This window comes from Coenobita brevimanus, chromosome 71 (genome assembly GCF_032717465.1).
Source record: "Coenobita brevimanus isolate Jiangsu-jjx chromosome 71, ASM3271746v2, whole genome shotgun sequence".
Classification (NCBI taxonomy): domain Eukaryota; kingdom Metazoa; phylum Arthropoda; class Malacostraca; order Decapoda; family Coenobitidae; genus Coenobita; species Coenobita brevimanus.
The window spans coordinates 51,259,504-51,283,774 of record NC_137024.1 but is presented as its reverse complement, the minus strand read 5'-3'; the positions used below and the strand labels follow the sequence as shown (position 1 = coordinate 51,283,774).

The 24,271-nt window shown below is 41.8% G+C and overlaps 1 protein-coding gene across 1 annotated transcript in view; it reads right to left on the bottom strand.

Moving 5' to 3' along the window:
* Positions 1-24,271, bottom strand: part of Vps13 (vacuolar protein sorting 13C) — a 1,164,731-nt gene that overhangs the window by 580,808 nt on the left and 559,652 nt on the right. Inside the window, exons 40-41 of the mRNA XM_080277871.1 lie at positions 6,938-7,352; positions 6,726-6,830 (exon numbers count right to left, since the gene is read on the bottom strand). Of these exons, the coding sequence (XP_080133997.1) occupies positions 6,726-6,830; positions 6,938-7,352 (520 nt within the window). The remainder of the gene's footprint in view (positions 1-6,725; positions 6,831-6,937; positions 7,353-24,271) is intronic.

Genomic DNA, 24,271 nt, shown 5'->3' with positions numbered 1-24,271 from the left:
TTCCTTACGTCTTTATCACCTCTCTTCTTATTCAGGTTTTTTGCAGTGTCCTCTTGCTGATGCTTCTCCATATGTTAAGTAATAATTTATGTCTATTTTCTCCTTCCCTGATATGCACTTATATAGCATTATCATGTCACCTCATTTCCTTCGCTCCTGTAGTGTTGGTAGATTCAGTTTATTTAGTCTTTCTTCGTAGCTTTGGTCCCTTAAGCTTGGTATCCATCTTGTAGCGGCCCTTTGAACTTTTTCAATCTTGTCTATGTGCTTTTTGAGATGAGGACTCCAGACTACTGATGCATATTCCAGGGTTGGTCTAATGAATGATGTTATTATCCTTCTTAGCATGTCTTCATTTATGTATGTGAATGCTATTCTCATATTTGCAAGCGGTGTATACATGTTCTGTACCTTCTCGCTGATGTGGTCAGCCGGAGATAGTCTGTTATTGATAATCACACCTAGGTCTTTCTCTCTTTCTGATGTGTATAGGGTTTTATTTCCTAACTTATAATCCCAATCAGGTCTTTTTCCACTTTTACCAAACTTGATTACATGACACTTGTCCACATTGAATTCCATTTGCCATGTACTACTCCACTCATGAAGTTTATTTCATTCTTCTTGTAGCTCTTTACAGGAGTCTGTGTTATTAATTCTCCTTTGTATTTTTGCATCATCTGCAAACATATTCAGATAGCTCTCATTTCCAGTGTTGCTGTTTATATCATTTATATACACTAAAAACATGATTGGTGCCAGCACTGAACCCTGTGGTACTCCACTAGTCACTTCTTTCCATGATGAGTAGTTTCCTCTTAGTACTGTTCTGAATTCTCTTTTTATGAGAAAGTCTTGCATCCAGCAAAACAGTTTGCCTCGAATTCCTCCTTGATGGTACAGTTTCCATAAAAGTCTTTGGTGTGGTACTGTGTCAAAAGCTTTCTTGAAATCTAAATAGATACTGTCCACCCATCCTTCCCTTTCCTGTATTGTGTTTGTTACTATGTCATAGTAGCTCAAGAGATTAGTAACACATGATTTTCCTTTTCTGAAACCAAACTGTCTTTCTGTTATCATACTGTGTTCTTCTAGATGATTTACCCAAGCTTTTCTTATAAACTTCTCTAATACCTTGCTTACAACACTGGTCAGTGATACTGGTTGGTAGTTGAGTGGATTTTGTCTATTTCCTTTCTTGAATAACGGGACAATATTTGCTTTTTTCCAAATATCAGGTAGTTTACCTTGACTCAAGGATTTCTTGAAAACTAAAAATAATGGTTTACTTAACTCCTTTGCACATTCTCGTAGTACCCAACATGAAATTTCATCAGGACCACTTGCTTTTCCTCTGTCTAATCTACTTAACTCCTCCTGTATTACTTTTTCTGCTATTTGTATATCTGGTAGTATGTGTGGAAATGCATGTTCCACATAGTCCCTCTCAAAATTTTTTTCTTCTGTAAAAACTAATTGGAAATTCTTATTTAGTGCTTCACAAATATCTTCCTCTTGTGTGTAAGTGATTCCCTCGTCCGTAATTGATTGTATTATATCTTTTACTTTGGTTTTGCTTCTGATATAGCTGTAAAACAGCTTTGATTGATCACTACTTTTATTTATTATATCCTCCTCAAACTGTTCTTGGGCTTCCCTCCTTATTCTTGTATAATTGTTTCTTGCCTGTTTGTAATTATTATACGCCCTTTCACTATGATGTCTTCTGTATCTATTCCACAACAAATCTCTTCTTTCTTTTGATTTTTTACATTCTGTATTGAACCATTTCTGTATTTTCTTATCTGCTTCTTTGTGCTGTGGGATGCACTTCTGGACTCCTATTTCATAAAATTCACAGAATTTTTTATATACAGCATTAAATCTTGTCCTCTAAGCTCATTTTCCCAATCAACTTCTAAGAAATACTTCTTTAGGTCTTGATAATTTCCCTTTTTATAGTTTAGGCTCTTTTTGTAACTGTCATTGCTGTTTACTATGTCCTATGCTATCCTGAAGTTATTATTTAGTACTGCATGATCGCTTTTGCCGAGTGGAGGATGATATATTAAACTGTCAATATCATTTTCTTGCCTTGTAAATATTAGATCTAGCACTGAAGGTACATCAAGTCCTCTTTTTCTGGTGGTTTCCCTCACATGTTGCATTAGGAAGAACTCTTGTACGAGATCCAGGAGCTTTTGGTCCCAACAGCTTTCTTGGCTAAATATATCTAGAGTATTCCAATTTATATTTGTATTGAAATCCCCAGTTAGTATAATTCTTTCTGATTTCTCTTCCATTTTATGTAGTAATGATCTTAAACTCTGAATTGTACTCTCTGCCAGGTCCTCATATTCGTTTCTTTCCCATGTGTTTGATCTGGGTGGCATGTACAAATTGGCTACAATTATTTTACCTTCAGATGTGTTGATCTCTACTGCAATCAGTTCTACTTGTGATGGTATATCTAGTTTTATTTCACTGACTTTTAGATTTTTCTTAGTTAATATTATAATTCCTCCTCCTTTTTTTAAATTTCTGTCTCTTCTCCATATATTATATTCCTCTAAGTTTAGTATGTCATTGGATATCCTTGGTGTTAATTTTGTTTCAGTTAGGCATATTATTTGTGGTTCATTATCTCTGACATAATCATTCATCTCTAGTAATTTAGATACCATTCCATCCACATTTGAGTACATCAACTTTATCATCTTGTTTATATACTTGTCATGACATGGTTCTACTACCTTCCTCCTTTTTATTCCATCCTGTTTGTGTACCACTTTCGTACCTGCAATCCTATTACTTTGTAAAAAAAATTTCTTCTTCTCCTCTTCTGATCTTCCCTCGTTTTTTGTTTTTGCTTCCTCCCTTTTCTCTTTCAGTAATTTCAGTTCCTCTTGTGTTAGGCATCTTTTTATCCATACATTTTTGAACTCCTCTTTTTCCATAAGATTCTTTGCATTTTTTAGTATTTCTTCCACAGTGTTTACACTCTGGAAAGTCACCTTCAGAGGTCTTGTCTTGCTTTTCTCATATTTCCCTAACCTTTTGTGTTCCTCTATGTCTTTACTACAGATTTCCTCTGATACTTCCTTCAGTAAGCTCATTACATTTGCCATCTCCTTTTTGTCTCTTGTGATCTTGTTTTTTACTTCTTCCTCTTCTATACCAGTGATTACTATAGATTTGTTTATATCTACTGAATCTCTGACTAACTTTGGAATGTTTTGGATTATTCTTTTCACTTCCTTTTTAATGCTTTTTTCCTCCACCCTTGTTTCTAAGTCTTTCACCATTTCAGCATACGTGGTTTCCACATCATTTTTGTTGCTTTGCACAGCTTCATTCACCTGTGTTATCTTCTCCTCAATATCACTGCTCTGGTCAATAAGACTGCTTACTTGCCTAATTGTCTCTGTGTCAATTTTGAACTCTTCCATAACACTCTCGTGATTGACTACTGTACTTGCCATTTCACTCATTTTCTTCCTAAGTGTACTCAATTCCACTGTTAGTTCACTGATGGTTGTGTCTTTCTTATTGGCCTCCCTTCCTAGTTTTTCTATTTCTTCCTTTTGCAAGTGCACCTGCTTCTTTATTTCATCAATTTCATTTCTGAAAGCCATTTCTAGTTTGTTTACACGTTCAACCAGGCTATTGTGAGTCTCCACTTCAACCAGTTCTTGGTAGAACTCATCATTTTGCTTTTTACCTTTATCCCTTTTCTTTTCCAAATTTGCTTTACTAAAGTATGTATCCATTTTGCAATACTAAAAGTTCAAAGTATGTACTTACAATCCCAGTGTTGTAGTCTAAACAAACCTCAGATGACTCAGCATATTCTTTCGTCTTGTTTCTCTTTCCTGTTTGAACAAGTCTTGTTTAAACTTATTATTTTTTTCCTTTTACTAATGAAAAATCATTTAGTCTAACCTAGTACAGAGCTTGACTCATACAAAGATACTAATTTAGGTAATGCCACTGGCCGTGTTGGTTCAGTACGGAGCGCCGATGTCGCACATCCGTCTCGGTTGAATTCCTACGTGTGTGTGTGTGTGTGTGTGTGTGTGTGTGTGTGTGTGTGTGTGTGTGTGTAGAACTGCGAGTCATCCGATTTGTGGAGCATGGCATGTGGGTAACTTGGTAGGTTGGTTACTGGGTGGGTGGATTGGTTAGTGCAGACTGGTGGTTTCACAGGCAGATTAGGTGGAGTGGTGGGCGAGAGGGAGGGAAGGGGTTGTTGGGTTGGTTAAGTGGGATGGAGTGGGGTTCGTGCATTGTTTATGTGGGGTGGGTAGTGGGGCTACCTGTAGGACAAGGCAAGAGACAGGTTTATGTCGTCCTAATTTTGAGACATACTATACTGAGTAAGGTTGTGGGTATGTGTGTTGATGGGTGGGTGTGTAGGTGGATGGACAGGTATGGGAAAACAGGCCTCTGGGAACAGGTCATTTGAGTGAATACGTCTGAGTTGGGAATAGATCAATGTGTGGAAAATCGGTACACAGGAGAAATTATTCTGGAATCGCGCTTAAGTAGGTATATAGATCCAGTGGATTACAACAGGTCCATAGTGCAATACGTCTGTTGGTTAAGAAGTCTGTGTTTCAATTGCACGCATCAATGGGTGATATAACCACGTCGAAAAATAGGTTTATGGGGATAATAGGTTTATTGTGAAAAATATGTCCATGGGTATATGTCCATGTAGGAAACCTGCATCTATGGAGAGATTCAAGGTCGATGGAAAAATTGGTCCATGGGGAGAAAATACATCAATGGGGAAAATTAGTTTATGAATAATAGGTTTATGCTGAAAAGTAGGCACCTTTGGGGGGGGGGAAAGCCATTAAGGAGAATAGGTTCATGGAGGATTTTGTTCAACATGGTGAAAAATGTCCATTGATAAAAATAGATTCATAGGGTGAAAATAAGTCCATAGGGGACATACACATATTGTAAAAATACATGGAGATATTTAAAATAAATAGGACAGAAAATATCCAACCTTTAACAGCAACTGTTGCCTGGAATTAGGCTTACCACTGCACACCTTGGACCACACAACCATCAGCCAGACCCTATTACCACTTCGTCATCCAATTATATTTCATAATTTACCTTCATTTAGCCATTTAGGCATAAAATGCCAACCAAAACAAGAGAAAAAATTCCTGTTTAACTGTGTTGAGCAACTCATGTCTCCACCTCCTTCCTCTAAAATTCGCAGGCACCCACTAGTCTCTCTCTCTCTCTCTCTTCCCCTCTCTCTCTCTCTCTCTCCTGGTAACAAATGAATGCTTCAAACTTGTTCATTCTGTGTTCGCTGGTTCAAACCTACTGGAAGTCATAGAGTGGATCCAAATATACATATCTGTCACTTCCTTGGCTTTATAAGAGAAAAAAGTTATTAAATAATCAGTGTCATATATTTGTTATCAGAGTCAAACCTTCAAAGTACAGTAAATATTACTATTGCTTTATCCATTAGTACAAGTCCAAAGCTGAAGGGACATTTTTTGATAGACTTGCATAGAAGGCAACTTCTGTGCTCGTGAATGCGACGCTGCCACATTCACGGGTTGGCTGGACGAGAGTGGTTAACAACACCTGGCCGCAATAGTACATGAAAGATGTCACAATTCTTATAATTGTAAAAATAATGTATGTGTGTCAAACACTAGTGAATTCCCTATGGAAGAACTGGCTAAATGTGTTTTTCTCCTCTCATGCTGACCATGTCCAAACCAAGTACCAGTATCTTTAACATATGTCATGTCCTTACCCCTCCTTAGGAGTATCCTACGGTTTCATGGACGTCAATCTTTGAACCACCTCCCCCAAATCCTTCTCCCGGATTCCTTTACCAAACATGAGACATAGTCGTAGCTTCAGCCCCGGTCAACTGAAACAAGCCAGGCTTCACCTTAGTTTATAAAAGGAGCCAAGGGAAACCTTTTAGTCAGTCTCATCTTACACAACACTAAGGTTTCTCTGCTCTTCTCAAAATGTAAAGGGGTGCTGATCTTAAGTTTTGCTTTTTCCCTATTTTATTATTTTGTGTTTTGTGGGTTAAGGTAAACACCGTGAAAGCTGTGTGCAGTGTAGTACTCGTATTTCTGTTTCATTTAACCAGCTGCCTGTGATCTTAATAATACTAATCAGTACTTATTTTGGGGTTTGAATTTGCCTTTCTTTACCATACTATGTGTCAAGCCATTGTAAAATATTTCCCCAAGAATCATTACTGTTCAAACTTCTTCAATGTAATTGCTAACTGGGGCTGGTGGGGGTTTTATACATGTCACAACGAACATCTGAATTATTATGGTCCAACTTCCATTTTAAAAATATTGACAAAAATTCTGAAAAAGAGACCAACATGATCTTGGTACACATTCAAGGTAAACAAAGATGCCTGTTTGAAGAGTTCTGGATTGCATCCAGTCAGCTATGAAAATGAATCCCTTTCACAGTGAAAGCCGTCATAAGGGTAAATACAAGGATGCTACCTACAAGTGTCTCCGAATGAAATGATAGAAAAGTACTGTACAAGTATAACCTGTGCCAAAAACCTGCAAGCAATAACTGACATCAACATCTATACTGCAAGTGCATTTTCATCATCGTCAACATGTCCTTTCTCCCCGCCGACATAAAGAGTGAAGTAAACACAATATTAAATATGACAATAAAAATACATGACCATCACTAACCAAACATATCGGCAGAGGGCCCCTTTGTGACTGTGAGATCCACCATGCCTTTCTTGCCACACTGGACTTTCCTCTCCAACATCCTGTGGATGTGATCCTCACGACCTGGCCAGCAACAGATGCAAGGGCTTAGAAATACATTCAGTATCACACATATAAACATATAAGTACTTAATCACATGAAACCACTTACATTAAAAGATTCACAATACCTGTCCTGGTGTCCTGAAGGATGAAGTCAAAGAGAACAAGGTTGGCCACCAGTGTTGCATCACTCTTAATCTCACCCTTGAGAGTCACTAGGTCCAAGCTCACCTCAGCAAGTGGTTGCCTGTCACCTACTTCATCAGTGTTGCCCAAACCTTGGTCTGTCAATGATTCTTTGCTGCATGAGACAGCAGAGCCTGATGAGGTGGTATTGGGAGCTTCATTAGTTACAATAAGCCTGATGTCAGGATGGGAGGTGCTGCTGGGGGCAGTGGTGGTTGGGACAGGGCCTCCTAGTGGGACCCGTGTCAAACCTTGGGCACTGACAGTGGTAGAGCTCATGGGTTCCTTAGAGGGAGATGGGCAGATTTTGGAGTCATTAGTGAGGGTGCTGGTCTCACTTGATGCTGATGGCAGTACCTGCAACACAGTCCAGAAACAGTTATCCATCTCAACAGTTTAGCATCTTCATAATGTAATTTCACAGTTGGATATACCTTTTACTTAAATAATAAATGTACATGTGCAAGAAAAACAGAATTATTTACTGGGAATAATCATCAGCTGCTTAAAATAAAAATAACACTTAAGAGGCCTAGAAAATGGAAACTGTGAGTGTGTTTAAGTACTTGGGTAGTGTGATGAGTAAGGATGGAAGATTAGAGGGTGAAGTACTTGAAACGGTACAACAAGGAAGAAAGGTTGCTGGTTCTTTGAAAGCAGTCATAAGAAATAAGGAAGTGAGCATGGAAGTGAAAAGTTATTGCATGACAGTATTGTGATACCAACTCTAACATATGGAAGTGATGCTTGGACCTTGTTGGAGGGACACAAGTCATGACTGAGAGCAGTTGAGAGGAGCATGTGTGCTCACATGGAGAGACAGACTGACAAATGAGGAAGTGAAGGAGTGTTGTGGTGTGGATGTGGATGTGATAGAAAGCGTTAGGAGTAACACACTGATGTGGTTTGGCCATGTGGAGGGCATGGAGAGTGAGAGACTGACAAGGAGAGTGTATGTGAGTAAGGTGGAAGGGGGGAGAGGGAGGAGGAGGCCAAGGATGAGATGACGGAATGGGATGAAGGAATGGAATGAAGAGGTATATGAGAGAGGGAGATATGAGCTGGGAGCAAGGCAGTGAAATGGTAGGGGACAGGGCAATATGGAGGCGATCTGTTTGTGGCCACCCCTTACGGGATACAGGCATCTGGCAATAGACAGATAGAAAAGCCTGAGAAATGCCACAAATATAGTGTCTAGCATACATTTCCTTGACTCTGCAACCTGGGGATAGATTCACTAACGTGTTCATATACTGAGGCACCTAACTTAAATTTGGTACCTCGGATCACACAATATTAAGGCACCACAACACACACCAAAGTTTGATATTCACTACAATTATTAAAAGTGCCTTACCCTGTTAACCTGTGGATTGCGAGCCACAGCTCAGGCTGGGAAGCGCTGGGTTGCGAGCCACAGCTCAGGCTGGGAAGCGTTGGGTTGCGAGCCACAGCTCAGGCCGTGCTGGCCGTGCATCACCACTAACTACTCCACCCCTATGCAAACTTACGCATGGCGCTACACAAAGATAGAGAGAGTGAAATTTTTTTCTTTTCACAAGATGATGCCCTGGATGTTTATCTTCAAGTTCATAATAAACAAAAACGAAATTTGTCTTTTTCCATTTTTCCACTACAGTACTTCCCTACGTAAACATATGCATGGCCCTATGCAAAGACAGAGAGAGTAGGATTATTTTTTCTTTCAGAAGATGATGCCCTGGATGTTTATCTTCAAGTTTATAATAAACAAAAACTAAAAAAAATAATTTTCTTCATTTTTTGCACACCACAGGGTGGGGTAAAAAAAAAAGGTAATTGCGCAATCCACTGGTCAACAAACTGCACCCGCCTCAACTATGCTGCACCAGCTGATTTCTGCTCAACCAAAGACAGAGGTTTTCACAAGTGAAAAAGTTTTCCCTCATGAGCAGTTTGGCTCCCTGTCCACTAATACAGGGAAGAACACAAATGTTTCATTACTTATTTAGCTTGTGCAGCCCCAGAGATGTGAATATACATCCTGATGTTTTGTCACGGCTAGCCCTGGAGATGTGAATTAACGTCCTGCAATTGCAAACTCTGTCATGGCCACATTTTTCAAAATTCGCGGGTGATTTTTTGGCAGGCATGCAGAGCAGACCTTCCTTTACTTGCCACCAAGCAGCGACCCACGCTAACCCCATGTGACCCGCATGGGCTGCACACTCATCCACTCAGTTATCTGCACTGACCAGAGAAGAATATGGCATGCCAAGGTCTTTCTGATGAGGCTATACAAACTCTACTAGACACCTTTACAGGTAGTAGTGCTTCCCCATGTGATGACGATGTCCAAGACAAAGATTATGTGCTGCCTGAAGAAGTATCCAGTAGTAGAGATGAGGAGGTGCCTTCCCCAAGGAAGGTGAAATATGTGGGGTACTGGCTAGGGAAGGACCTCCCGCACCCCATGCACGTTCATGTGCCTCTCTCCTGCCTCAAGACGAAGGTGCGAGCGACAACGAGGACAAGGAGGAAGGACGTCATAAGCATTCTTGGCTGGGGAAAGAAAGGATTTCCCCACGGGGAGGCAGCAAATGAGTCCCGAAAAGTGTAAGATCAGTCCTTATTTCTATGTTTGAGGAAAGTGAATTTGTTGGGGGAATGGGAAGTAGTGAAAGTGAGAGTGTTGGGGACAGGCAGACAGGAGAGTGGGAGTGGTTGGGGAAGGCAGGCCGTACCTGAGCGACCATGTGGGGAGGAACCACAGCCCAGCACCTCATACGCTGAGCCCAGCACATTCCGCGTTCAGCCACGGCCATTCTTCTCCCCAGTTCCTTCTCATGCTTCCTCCCCACAGCCCCGAGTGGTTGGGAAAGGAAGCAAAGGGAAGGCAAAGGGGAAGGGGAAGGGAAAAGGGAGAGGGAAGAGGAGCACGAGTGGGGAAGGATGCCGCTCTCCACCTCCCCAACCTGCACCATCACCATCTCCTCCCCAATCTTCTCCCCACCACGACAAGGGAGGCAATGGAGATGACGATGAAGGAGACGTATCCTGGGTCTGGAAAGATGGGAGTGATTTTATTCCCATCAATCACCCCTTCATGGAGGCTTGGAAGTCAGGTTGCACTGCACCTGACGTGAATGCTGGCTCCTCTAACCTGGATTTTTTCCATCCAATTTTCAACCCTGAGTTTGTGGAGGAGATTTGTGTACAAACAAACACCTATGCACAAAGCCAGGTGCAAGCCAGCAAGCGTGAAGGGACCCAGAGCGAGCACAGCAAGCAGTATGATTATCCAGTCAGTGCAGGTTAGATGTACCCATTTTTGGCCCTGGTATTTTTGATGGGTATTGAGAAAAAAAAAAAAAAAGTCAAGGCATACTGGACTACAGATCCATTAGTCAGCACACCATTATTTGGTAAGGTAATGGGTCGTAACAGGTTTCAGCAAAATAACGAGCCACCTTCAATTTTATGATGCTGATCATCCAAGCAATGCAAATAACACAGATAAAATGAGGAGGATACGTATAGTTTTTGATCATTTTAAGGAAAAGTTCAGCTCCTCATTTCATCCATTCAGAGACCTTGTCATAGACGAGAGTCTTGTATTGTGATAGGGGAACATTTCTTTCAAACAATATATACCCAGCAAAAGACACCGTTTCGGGTTCAAGATCACTGTGATGTGTGACTGTAAGACTGGTTATTTGGAAGACACAGTTTTGTACACAATCACACAGACAGACATCATACAAGATCGAAGTATAGGACTCCCCAGGGCCAAAGTGAAAACAATGATCGAGCAGTACCTTCATCGTGGTCACGTCTTGTACCTGGACAACTGGTACACTAGCCCTCTTCTTGCTCAGTACCTCCACCTTCAGGAGACTGGAATGTGTGGAACCATCAAGAGAAACCGTCGCCACATGGCGAGGATGAAGAGGAAGCTCGAGAAGAAGGAGGTGGTCTTCTTCAAGGCAAATAATATCCTCGCCACTGCCAGAAACCACAATCGATAAATCTTCCTCTTGTCCACGGTTCACTACCCCTTGGTTTACCGCATGGAGTACATTCATTACAGTATCAAGAATAGGCACCACGTTTGGAAACCAGAGTCAGTCATGGCATATAACATCAACATGAGGCAGATTGATCAGTCTGAATCCATTTTCAAGCATAGATTGTGCCAGGACCACGATGAAGTGGTACAAAAACTATTCTTTCACCTGCTCGACTTAACTGTCCTTAATGTGCACTATTTCCACACAATGACCACAAACATCTCGGAGATCTTCAAGGGGTATGTGAGGGAACTGGCAAGGGAGATAACTGCAAAGTATGCTGACGACAGGCCCCACCATCGGCACCGCACACCCACCGTTGCACAGGCTCCCATGCAACTCTCTGGACGTCACTTCCCCCAAACCCATTCCCCCCAACACTGACCCATGCTTATCCCCAGCATAAGTGCCATGTGTGTAGGTACTCTAAATCACGGCCAGCATGTCAGACGAAGGTGAGCTGCAAGGCTTGGTGGATGAGTTTGAGAGAGTGTGTAAGAAACGGAATCTAAAGGTGAATGTAGGGAAGAGTAAAGTGATGGTCTTCGAGAGAGGTGAAGTTAGTGAATGTACAGCGAGGCTGGATGGTGAAGAATTGGAAAATGTGAGTACGTTTAAGTACTTGGGTAGTGTGATGAGTAAGGATGGAGGTTTGGAGGGTGAAGTGCCTGAAAGGGTACAGCAGGGAAGAAAGGTTGCTGGTTCTTTGAAAGCAGTGATAAGAAACAGGGAAGTGAGCATGGAAGTGAAAAAGTTACTACATGACAGTATTGTGATACCAACTCTAACGTACGGAAGTGAAGCTTGGACACTGTTGGAAGGACACAAGTCAAGAGTGAGAGCAGTGGAAATGAGTTATTTAAGAGGAGCCTGTGGAGTCACATGGAGAGACAGGCTGACGAATGAGGATATAAAGGAGCGTTGTGGTGTGGATGTGGATGTGATAGGAAGCGTTATGAGGAACACACTGAGGTGGTTTGGCCATGTGGAGAGGATGGAGGGTGAAAGACTGACGATGAGAGTGTATGTGAGTGAGGTGGAGGGGGGAGGAGGGAGGGGGAGGCCGAGGATGAGATGGAGGGATGGGATGGAGAGGTATATGAGAGAGGGGGGTGTGAGTTGGGAGCAGGGCAGTGAAATGGCGGGGGACAGGGCGACTTGGAGGCGATTTGTTTGTGGCCACCCCAAACGGGATTGAGGCGTATGGCAATAGATAGATAGATAGATGTCAGAGAAAAGACACATGATACCAGTGTGTTGAGTGCGATGCAGGACTATGCTTACAACCCTGTTTCAATGAGTACCACACCCTTCAGCACTACTAATAATGTGTGTAAGCACTATATGACACTGTAAATAATTGTAAATCATTGTAAATATATTCTAGCGGTTATGTAAAGTGAGGAACAGTAGACTGTAAGTGGAAAAGACACACACAGTCAGTACAGTGAGTGATCCCTGTTTCCGATTTCTATGTGTTCTGTCAGCACAAATATGCTTGTATACCCTATAATACTGTATGTAACCTATTGTATTCTTGTAAGACTTATCAATTTCTATGTAATAAACCTCATTGTATGTTCCTTGTGTGTTTTAGCCATTTCTGGTACAGTTACCCATAGCACAGGCTGGGAGAATGAAGGCATGTGGTGAGCCTTCATAGAGAACCCTGTCACCAGGGAGGTACTAAGAAATTGCACTTCTTGGCCCAGGTGAGGATTTTAAAGGTTGTTTTCCATTATTTTTCATCTTTAAGTGGAGGTTTTTGGGGAGGGGAAAAAAAAAAAAAAAAAAAAAAAAAAAAAAAAAAAAGGTCGAAAATTTCCCTGGTCTAGGTTTTTTTTAAGGTCCAAACGTTGCCAGGGCTGCATGAGTTAAGGCAATGGCAACATGAAGAGGGTAAGAAACAATCCAGCTCTACAGAACCTGCCAAGAGACATCCTAGCTCTTCCAGTGATGAACTAATAAACTGCCACGACACTGAAGTTTTAACAAACATGTTTCGTTTGGTGACCTGATTGGAATATAGGTTCCGTTAGTGCCACCCGTTACCTGTGGAAATCTATTTATTTGTGCAGTAGCAGTATCATAACCAATGGGGTCTACTTTCATGTAGTGTGACTGTTGCTGTTACAATGCTCGAACAAGGGAAAAAGTTTTCATGCAGCATCTTTTTTCAACACTCTTGTGGCATCTCAGTAATCTGGTCTTACCTCTCCTGGAGTGATGGTCAAGTCATACCCCAACAGCTCCTGGTCACCTAGCTAACATCCCATTAAAATTTCTTATTCACATTTTTAATAAACTACAACATTGCTTCTGACCCCAGGGGTGACACAGACTGGGACGATGCTGCCTGGGGTTTTGTCCCTGGGAGTTCTTTTTTCTGGTAGTCTGGTTTTCTGTTTCTCTTAGTGCTGCACTATGGCAAGCAGACAAACCTGTGTCTATGGCAAAGTGGTGGGGAAGGTAAAGTTGCTGGGCTGCTATGTCTGTAGAACATTCTTCTATACTGGTTGTGTTGACATGGAGGAAGACAGCAGGTTTACAACATAAAAGAAGTCTGGCTTCAAATCATTCTGTGAGAACTGTGAAGCTGGGTTTGAAGACTTCCTTAAATCATCAATAACTCATCCTGATTTAAGATTCTGTGACCAGATCCAAAAGGTTGTGGTTGAGGCCAATGAAAGAGTCAGCCAGATGCCTGAGGTCCTTAACCTGCGGCGTCCCGTCGAATACTTCCACGTCCTCACGTTTTGTCACTGCCAATCCCGTTGACGTACTTCAACGTCCTGCAATTGCAAAGTTCATAATTTCCACAATTTTCAAAATTCGCGCGAGATTTTCGATTCGCCCACCTACCCAAGCCTCCCCTACCTGCCACCAGACGGGCAGCGTCCCAGACCCCGCGTGACCCGCGCTCGCCCTTGTCTCGGTCACTCACCTGTTAGCAGTGACCCAGGTCAGACATGGCGCGGAAAGGTCTCTCAGACGACGAAATTGCATCCGCCCTGGAGGCCTTCACTAGAGATAGTGATTCTCCACTTGATGATGATGTGGTGGATCGCGATTACGTCCAGCCAGAGGAAGAAATAACAAGCAGTGATGAAGAGGTCCCTTCGCCCCAGAAAAAGCGGTATGTGACATATCGTAAGGCAAGGGAAGGCCAGCCTGCACCCCAACCACATGCACGGACCTCTCTCCATCCCGATTCTGATGAGGACGAGGATGAGGAAGATGACGATGATGGCGGCTTAGGACATGATATTGCCTTGTGGTTGGGTAAGGAGAAAATATCACCCCGAAGATCAGAAGGTGGGGCGAGAAGACAAATAAGGTATGGTCCAAGTCTTTTGTCTGGGGAAGTGGAAAGTGGTGTGGTGGGAGTGCGGGGTGAAAGGGAAAGTGGTGTGGCGGGAGTGCGGGGTGAAAGGGAATGTGGTGTGGCGGGAGTGCGGGGTGAAAGGGAAAGTGGTGTGAGGGAGGCAGCACAAGCACATGGTGCACGTAGGCCTAGGGGAGAGGAGGTGGAGCCACTCCCCAGCACGTCTTTCGCCCCACAATATTCCCAAACTTCCTCCCCACAGCCCCAGGATGTGGGGAAAGGAAGGAAAGGGAAGGGAAAGGGTAAAGGAAAAGGGAGAGGGAAGAGAAGTGCGAGTGATGAAAGGCGCCGCTCTCCACCTCCCCAACCTCCCCCACCACCCTCACCTCCCCACCCTGACGAAGGTGACGATGGGGACGTGGCTGGAGACGGTGGTGTCTCGTGGAACTGGGAAGATGGGAGTAATTTTACTCCCATCATTCACCCTTTCACTGAGGAGTGGCGGTCTGGTTGCACGGCTCCAGGTGTGCATGCGGGTTCCTCTAGGGTGGATTTTTTCCACTTGTTCTTTGGGGAGGCGTTTGTGGGGCGCATAGTGGAACAGACCAACATATTTTCACGAACACAGCGCCGTGAAAGTGAACGTTTGGGAACCACGAGCAGGCATTCCCAACAATATGACTATCCTGTGACAATTTCAGAGATGTTCTTATTTTTTGCCCTGGTTCTCTTGAGGGGTGTGGTACGAAAAAACCAAATTCCTGCCTACTGGACAACTGACCCAATGATCCTCACACCTTTCTTTGGAAAGGTGATGAGTTGTAATAGATTTCAGCAGATTCTCGGCCGCCTCCACTTTTTTGATGCAGAAGATCCAGCTAATGCAAATAACACTGATAAAATGAGGAGAATTAAGCTGGTATTTGATCATTTATGGGAAATGTTCCGCTCCTCATTTTATCCTTACAGAGACCTCGTCATAGACGAGAGTCTTGTGTTGTGGAGAGGCAATATTTCCTTTCGCCAGTACATACCCAGCAAGAGACACTGTTTTGGGTTCAAGATCTTTGTTATGTGTGACTGTAAGACTGGTTATGTGCAAGACATAGTCTTGTACACAGGCGCACAGACAGATATAACAGAAGATCGTAGTATAGGACTCTCAGGGGCCGTGGTGAAGACAATGATAGAGGAGTACCTGCATCGTGGTCATGTGTTGTACCTGGACAACTGGTACACTAGCCCTCTTCTCGCTAGGTTCCTCCACCAACACGACACCGGAGTCTGTGGTACAGTCAAGAGATACCGTCGCCATATGGTCAAGATAGGGAGGAAACTTGACAAGAACGAGGTGGTTTTCTTCCAGGCAAATAACATCCTTGCCACCCTGTGGAACCACAACAGGGAAGTTTGCCTCATATCAACTGTACACAGCCCCCTGATGCACCGCACAGACTCCGTTGATCACCGTAGCAAGAGGAGGCGCAACGTCTGGAAACCCGAGTCTGTACTGGACTATAATCTGAACATGAGGCAAGTGGATCAGTCAGACTCGATGATTTCCAGTGTTGACTGTGCCAGGACCACGATGAAGTGGTACAAAAAGCTCTTTTTCCACTTGCTCGACATCACGGTCCTGAACGCATACTATCTGCACGCCATGACAACAGGAGTATCAGAGACCTTTGAGGGGTTTGTGAGGGAGCTGGCATGTGAAATAATCGCCAGGCATGCCCAGGACAGACCCACACACCGCACCCGCACCCCCAAGGCTGCCCAGACTCCCCTACGCCTCGCAGGACGCCACTATCCTAGCACAATCCCTTCCGACCCAAACCGTCGTAAACCCCAGCGCCGCTGCCATGTATGCAAGCACTCGACAGTCAGACCAGCCACTCAGAGAAAAGACACAAGGTACGAGTGTGTCGAGTGCAATGTTGCGTTGTGCCTTCAGCCATGTTTCAGAGAATACCATAACTTCCTACACTACTGAAACTGTGTGGGATGGCAATATGACGCTCAGTATAATGGTAAGGCCAGTCAGTATGTGCTAAGTCTTATATAAAGTTGAAACGGGTGTAATGTTTTCAGGAAAGTAATGTATAAGTTGAGAAATAGTATAAGTTGAAAGAAGTGATATCAAAACTACACCCACTGTGTAAATCTGGGAAAATATGACGCTCAGTATAACACTCTGGTCAGTAAATATGTGATAGCAAGAATATAAAGTGGAAACAGGTGTAATGTTAGCATGAAAGTAACGTATAAGTTGAAAAATAGTGTAAGTTGTAACAATTGATGTCACGAGTACACCCACTGTGTAAATCTGCGAAAATATTACGCTCAGTAGAACATTCTGGTCAGTAAGTATGTGATAGGAATGATATAAAGTGGAAAAGGGTGTAATGTTAGTAGGAAAGTAATTTATAAGTTGGATACTAGTGTAAGATGAAACAAATGATATCGTGATAACACTCACTGTGTAAATATGCGATAATATGACGCCCAGTAGAATCGTAAGGTCTCAAATTATGTGATATCGATTATATCAAGTGTAAACATGTGCAATGTTAGTGGAGAATTATTATATACAGTACAAAAATAGGTTGTAAGTTGAAATAGTAGTCATAGCGACTTCACCGTCTGTGTTATTATGAGCTATTATTACGCTAAATATTTACGTAAGGCCTGAAACTATCTCAAAACAGTTCATCAAAAGTGGAAAAGTGTATAATGTTATTAGGAAAGTATTATGTAAGTAGAAAAAACACAATACGAGTTGAAACAACAGTCACAGCGAGTTCACTCACTACGTAAATAAGCGCTAACATTACGCTAAATGTTATCGAAAGGCCTGTGAATACGTAAAAACAGTTCAATAAAATGTAAAATGGTATAATGTTATTGGAGATGTATTATGTAAGTAGAAAAAATGATATGTATCATGATTCAGGAATGTTAGCGATTCATCGTGACCAGTCTGCCCGATTTTGCTCGGTTCACACGATGGTACAATGCTTATTTCAGCTCTATTTTTGTATAAAATCCAATTTACTCTTGTATCACATGTTTTTATGTTTGTAATAAATACATATCTACTTACTTTCATTGGTTTCCCAGACTTATAATACCATAGAAAACGTGAGAGCCTCAGACCACCTACAGAGAACACAGTACCAGGTGTGACGAAGGTATACCTGTTTAGGCCACTTATGGACCCCGGTGAACACTTTCTTCGTGATTGACCATTGTTTCTGACCAAAAGCGAAAGTTTTAGCAAAAAAAATTTGGGTCCAAAAATGGTCGGGATTGGGGGGTACCAGTGGTGAAAAAGTGGTTGGGACGGGGTGGGTTAAAAGGAAACTGGATGCCTCTGAGCCAGATGCTAAAGGTGCCCCCCCTCTCTGCCAGGTTGCTTGCTGACATTGTCAAGGATGGAACTAAAAATTGAAGGGGTCAGATTCAGACAATGATGCAACATAGGAGAGTGAACAGCAGGTACTGGTTGTAAGACCAAAGATGGGTATTAAGGCAAACACCACCTAAATGCCTAGGAGCATTACCTCAGGGCTGTCCCAGTCACTGAATGTAAAGAAACAAACACCAATTCTTTTAAAATTAAGTTTCCAACAAAGAAGACAAAGGAGGATGCCACTGGAGCAATGTGCTCGTTATTTAACAAATTGTCTAATTTCACTGTTTCTGAAGCTTAAAAATATAAATAAATAAAAAAATATTGTTGCTAGGAGTTCCACCATGATTCTAGATAATGAAACAGTAACAAACATTGTTGATAAAAACATGGAGACTGCACACCTCTTTGACCAGGGTGCTAAGCTGGACTCTTCTCAGAGGAAAGGGTGACAGCTAGTATGCTGCATTAAAAATGTTACTATATGTATGAAAGGCAATACTTAACTCTCAAGGATGTGTGTCTGTGGGGTTAAATAAGTGTATGACTTATGACAGATTTTGGATTATTCAGAGTTAACACTGCCTGAAATTTGGACACCTCACTTTTGACTGACCAAAAAAATCACATGATCCTGTATGTGCCTTCTATGCTGACCATCAGGAGTCCAGGGCCTGCACCAATAAGAGCTTGCCCTGTTATGTAAACTGCTCATCACTGAAGATGCCACCTGATATGGTGGCCCCTTTTGCAGCCAGTAAAACTTGTCCTGTGATGATAGCATGAAAGATTAATACAGTTGAGAACACAGGCTTTTCTTACTTTAAAAAAGGGAGGGGGGACTACTTAGGACAGTTATATCTTGGTCTGCTGATTATTCACTCACTTAGGATTGAAATGAGTCAAATAAAAAGTCTTTGGATTTGTTTAAACTTGGCATTCCGTGCTTTACAGAGACTTTGCTCTTTGATTCTGAATGCCTTGTCTTGGACAAATTTCATTTAGTTTCGTTTATAAAGGCTCCAACGTGCTTGCATGTGTCAGCCTTGTCACCTAATTGCAGCTCTACACGCTGCTCAATCTCTGGCTGCCTCCCTATTCAGTACCATATCCTTGAGGTCACATACTATGACACATTCTACAATATGCAACCTCACTTTTACTGCAGATTATCTAGGTAATGGTCTGGCAGCTATTTTCTCTGTGGCATTTGTGAATACCTCTCCAGTAAGCTGTGACTTTGTTCCTTGTTCTTTTGAACTTTTGGAAGTGTTAAGAAACCTTGACCTGCAAACCCTGATAACTGCCATTGGCTGTTGATCTGGTCATTGAGATACTGATAGGTGTTACATGGATGAGACTGGTCAGTTTCTTGAGGCCTTTCCCTATACACCTGGTGTGATTACTTATTTGTTGTGACTTCAACTTTTGGACTGACAATCTGCAGCTGAAACCATTTTCCTCTGAGTTCCCTGAACTGATCAACCAGAATAATTTCTTTATTCACGTGTCTCATTGGACCCAAATTTTGGGACATGTTCTTGAATTCATTATATCTCCTGTTGGCTGAGGTCAGTGTGCTTGATCCTGCAATCCCTGACCATACTTTGATTACCTTTGCCTTTTAAATATCCAGACCCTCTACTTATAGGATGGTAATAAGAGTTAGAAACTATAGGAATTTTGTCTGGTCTGCCATGATGGTGATCAGCTTTTAAATAGTATCGACTCTTCTGATCATTCTTCTAACAAGGTGAGTTACATAAGAGTTTTTTAATCAAAATTTGATCATCAATGTCCTGAGATTGTGAGCACAATAGCTGTGCATGGCAATTCACCTTGGTCTGGCCAATCACTTACATCCCTTGATACAGAATGCAGGAGAGCTGAATGGAAATGGCACTCACAAAGAATAGATGCAACTTGGTCAGTGAACATATCTGTGAGAAAAACCATAATTTGCACTCTGATGGCTCAAAGAGCTACTATCAAAATACAGTTGATTCTTGTAGCAACAGGCAGAAGAAGCTGGCTGCAGTTACGAATACTTTACTGAGCCACAGGAACGTGACTGCAAGACCATATTCTACATCTGATACTAAATTGGCTTTGAACTTTGCCCCTTTTTCACAACTAAGATATCTTGCATTAGAAGTGATTTAGATAAAGCTTCCCAGATGGAGAATTTATGTTCAATTTCAAATGCAGCATGCTCTAAATAATATCCTTTCATCATTCCATCCAGAGGATAAAAACACTGCTGTATGTTACTGGGTATATTAGAGAGCTGAAAAAAAAAAAAAAAAATGCCCATTGGATCCTGTAAATGTATCTCAAATGCTAGTTATCTATGTCCATGCAGCAAAATTTATTTTTAAAATAATAAAGATGCTTCTCTGAGGATTACTTTCCACAATCAGAGAAATATGCCTTGTTATAGCCGCGTCTCAAGAAACCCGGTCTTCAGGCAGAGAACATGTCAAATTATTGTCCAGTATCCAATTTGTCACTTCTATATTTCTATTGAAGGTCACACAGCAGGCTCCACTTTATCAACTGCTGCCACTACTAGAGGAAAACAGAGTTGCTCCTCTCATCCAGCCTGCCTATAGAAAACACCAGTCAACTGAAACTGCCCTGACAAAGATACATCACAATCTGCTGAAGAACACCCGTACTGAGATGTCCTCCCTACTAGTTATCCTTGATGTCGGCAGCTTCTGACACAGAAGATAAAAAATTACTGCTAGGCAATCTTCACTCATAAGGTGTTCATGATAATGGCCTTAAACATCTTAGGTCATACTTATCAGAGAGATTCCACTGTGATAATGAATCAAATAGTCTCTGACTCCATTCCCTTGCTGCATGGGCTCCCTCTGTGATCAGTAAAAGGTCCAATTCATTTCACCACATATACCAGCAGTTTGACATGACTGCTTCATGCACACAATGTTGCCTATCACTTTTATGCTGATGACACTCAACTTTATGTGACGATAACAAATACTGCTAATATTAAAAATAAAAACTGAACATCTGGTGGTGGATATAAAGATCCTGATGGTTAAGACAAAACTTACGTTCAATGATGATAAAACTGAGATCATTGTCATCCGAGAAAATAGAAGAGGTTATGATGCAGAAAACTCATTGATCCTAATTACCAGTGAATCACAGCTTCGTCCAGCAACCAATGTATGAAGCATAGGAGCTTACCTGGATTCAAAATTAGATTACAAGGTGCACATTAAGCAGACTGTTAGGAGATATGATCCGTACATCAGAAATCTCTGTTTTGTGAAACAAAACAGATGCTGCCTCATTGTTAGTTCACTCAGTTATCTTGTCTTATACTGATCATTGCAATGCCCTAGTAATTAGTCTCCCAAATTATCAGTTAAAAAAGATTCATTTGCACCTAAACAAAACTGTAAGACATATTTTTGGTCTTCCATCAAGAACCTCCACAACCTCATTCCATAAAGAGTTGCATTGGTTGTCAAAAAAAGCTTCAAAAGAATTTAAAGTTTGTCTCATGACTTTGAAGCTCTTAGGTCTGGAGAACCTATGTATCTTGCTGACTTACTGAAAAATTCACCAGCTTACAATATTGTGCCTTGAAAGGCATGGAGCTGTCTGGCAGTCATCATTCTCTGAGCAGCCACTTTTGTATGCTGCATTGAGGGTGCTCATCATCATCATCATCATCATCATCAATCATCACTATCATCAATCATCACTATCATCATCACCACTGCCATCACTATCATCACCATCATCATCATCATCATCATCATCATCATCATCATCACCACCACCATCATCTCTGGTCTTTAGTTTTTCAAATGCACCTGTTCCTTCAACAGGGAATTCACTAGTGCTTGACACACTGCCCTTATCTATAAGTCAGATTATTTCTGTCATTTTGTTTAAGAGGTTACTTAAACTACTTTTCCAGAGAAGTTCTGGTCTTGAAAGAGGTGTGATGACAGAAGGCCACAGACAGTTCTGTACTACACACAAAATTAATGGCCACATAATTTGCAGTGATCCCTTGGTTATTCCGTACATGCGTATAGCAGTTCTCACTATCAATGAAAAATGAAAATCTGCACTCCTCCCATTATCACACATTTTCACCTCAAAAACATCGTTATCACGCAACTGAGCTGGTTCCTGCTGACAATGATGGTGCAGTATCTGTGTTTCTGATGGCTCTGAGGGATTAAAAGATGAGGCCCAACTCGACAAGTTAATCCCAGGTGATGGAGACCACAAACTCTCTGTCCCTGGTCTCAGAACTCTTTACCTCAAGCCCAACTCAGGTCTCTCTGGTGTGTCTTTCTTATTATGCCCTTTCCATCACTTTCTATTAACCTGACCATGCCTATATGTGTTAGTGAAACTTACCAAAACAGTATGGATGTATGTATTTAACAGGTCTAAACTGTTGCAAAAGGAAAAATTTGGACTTGCACTTGGGATGTTTGGTACCAACTAGGATAAATCCCATAGGTTCTGTGTTTTCATTATCAAACAATGCCATTATCACATGCCATGCTCAATACCAAGTACAGTATGTGAGATATATAATCAAAGGATCACTGAATATAATTTTTTTTCTTCAACACTAGGACCCCCCCCCTTTTTTTTTCCTTTTAGCACTAATTAATATTGTGGTAGGTGGGGGCGCTCACCATCCACTCACTCGATGTAGTGCTGCTGTCGGGTGTCTGCCCTTACCTCTCCTCCATTCTTCTTTCCTTCCATCCTCTTCTTCCTTTCCTTCTTTCTTTCCTCGTCCTTCTGCCTACGGGTGACTTTACACTCCCTTTTCTGTCATTCTTTCCTTCATTCTTTCCTCTTCCCTCTGCCTGTGGGTGACTCTACACTGAGTGACAAGCCAAATGGTTCCTGTACACCAGGAAACCATTTACTATGCTGGGTGGTAACCATATAACCAAATTTTGGCACCTGGTGGTTCAGTGGGTAATTACTGCATTCCAATTGGATTGAGCCGGTGAAGGTTTATATCCAAGGGGTGGTTGGGGTGTACTGCTCACGTAATGCCACTCAGGGATGAGCGAGGCTGGTCACTCTCATCTTAAATGTCGAGACCAACTTGCCTAGCCCCGGGCTCCTACGCTTCTCATGGGGCGACATAGGATTGGATGATGGATGGATGGATGGACTAATTAATACCTTAGGAAGAACTGGTGCTTTTGAGAAACAAGAAACCTGGCAACGACAACGATGACGACAACGATGATGATGATGATGATTAATATTATTATAATATCTATTAATCCTTTGCCCTTCATTACAGTATTTATCTCTTGCAATGTTCTAAGATTATTAATTTCTCCTAGCTTTTTCATACAGCACATAACTCACTTGGATGATTACTCTGCTAACACTAGACGGGCTTTGTCCTGTGGAATCAACAACAACTAAAACTGACAATGTTCTTGTACATAACCTAACCTAACCTAACGTGACAAATCTTAAGTTTAACGTAGATGCCATAACAGGGGCATATACCCTTACCTAATAACAAAGTGAGATAACCTAAGCTGACCTAAACTAACCTAACCTAACCAATCCTGACTTTAACATAACTGCCACAACAGAAAAAGGCACCCTACCATGCCCTAACCTAACCAGACCAACCTAATTTAATTTTATTGCATTTACTATGCCAGAAGGAGATAACCTAAACTGACCTAACCTAATTATAATGCCGATGCCATAAGAAAGAGAGATAATGTGACCTAACCCAACCTAGACTGATGCTATAACACAGCAAGATACCTTAATTTAGTGACCTAACCATATTTTATCAAAGATGCCATGCCACAAGAAGATAACCTAACCTGACATAACCAGAATTAACCTAACCTAATTTTAATGTTGATGCCATAAGAGATGGAGATAACCTGACTTAACTGAACCTACATAGAAACTAGAACAGAGTGAGGTAATCTAACCTGACCAAACCTAATTGTAATGACCAGAAATGAAACTTGACAAATTAAGCACTGGTCTGACCGAGATTCGATCACGAGCCCTCACGCTTCACATGGGAGCACAATACCACTGAGCCAAACAGAGGATCCCTCGCTTTGCCTCTAAGTAATGCGGGCTTTTTTTTTTTTTTTTTTTTTTTTTTAAAGACCCCATTACATAATTTTAACACAGATACCATAAGAGTGGGAGAAAAGACTAAACTGTAGCACCAGTCGAACAAAGAGGTGATCCTGAGATGGATGACAAGGTGGTGACAAAAAGAGCTCGAGTTCCCGTTACACCAGCCCTCAAGACCTGTTCCTGACCATCTCCCTTTGCTGAACATTTTCAGTGCTTTCATAAGCACAGAGAGTTGGCCAGCAACTTTCATGATACCTCTACCTTCAACTGTATACACTACACTATATGCACATTAGATATCACACTTTCTATTTCCATCCCCTCTTAGTGATGGCCGCTG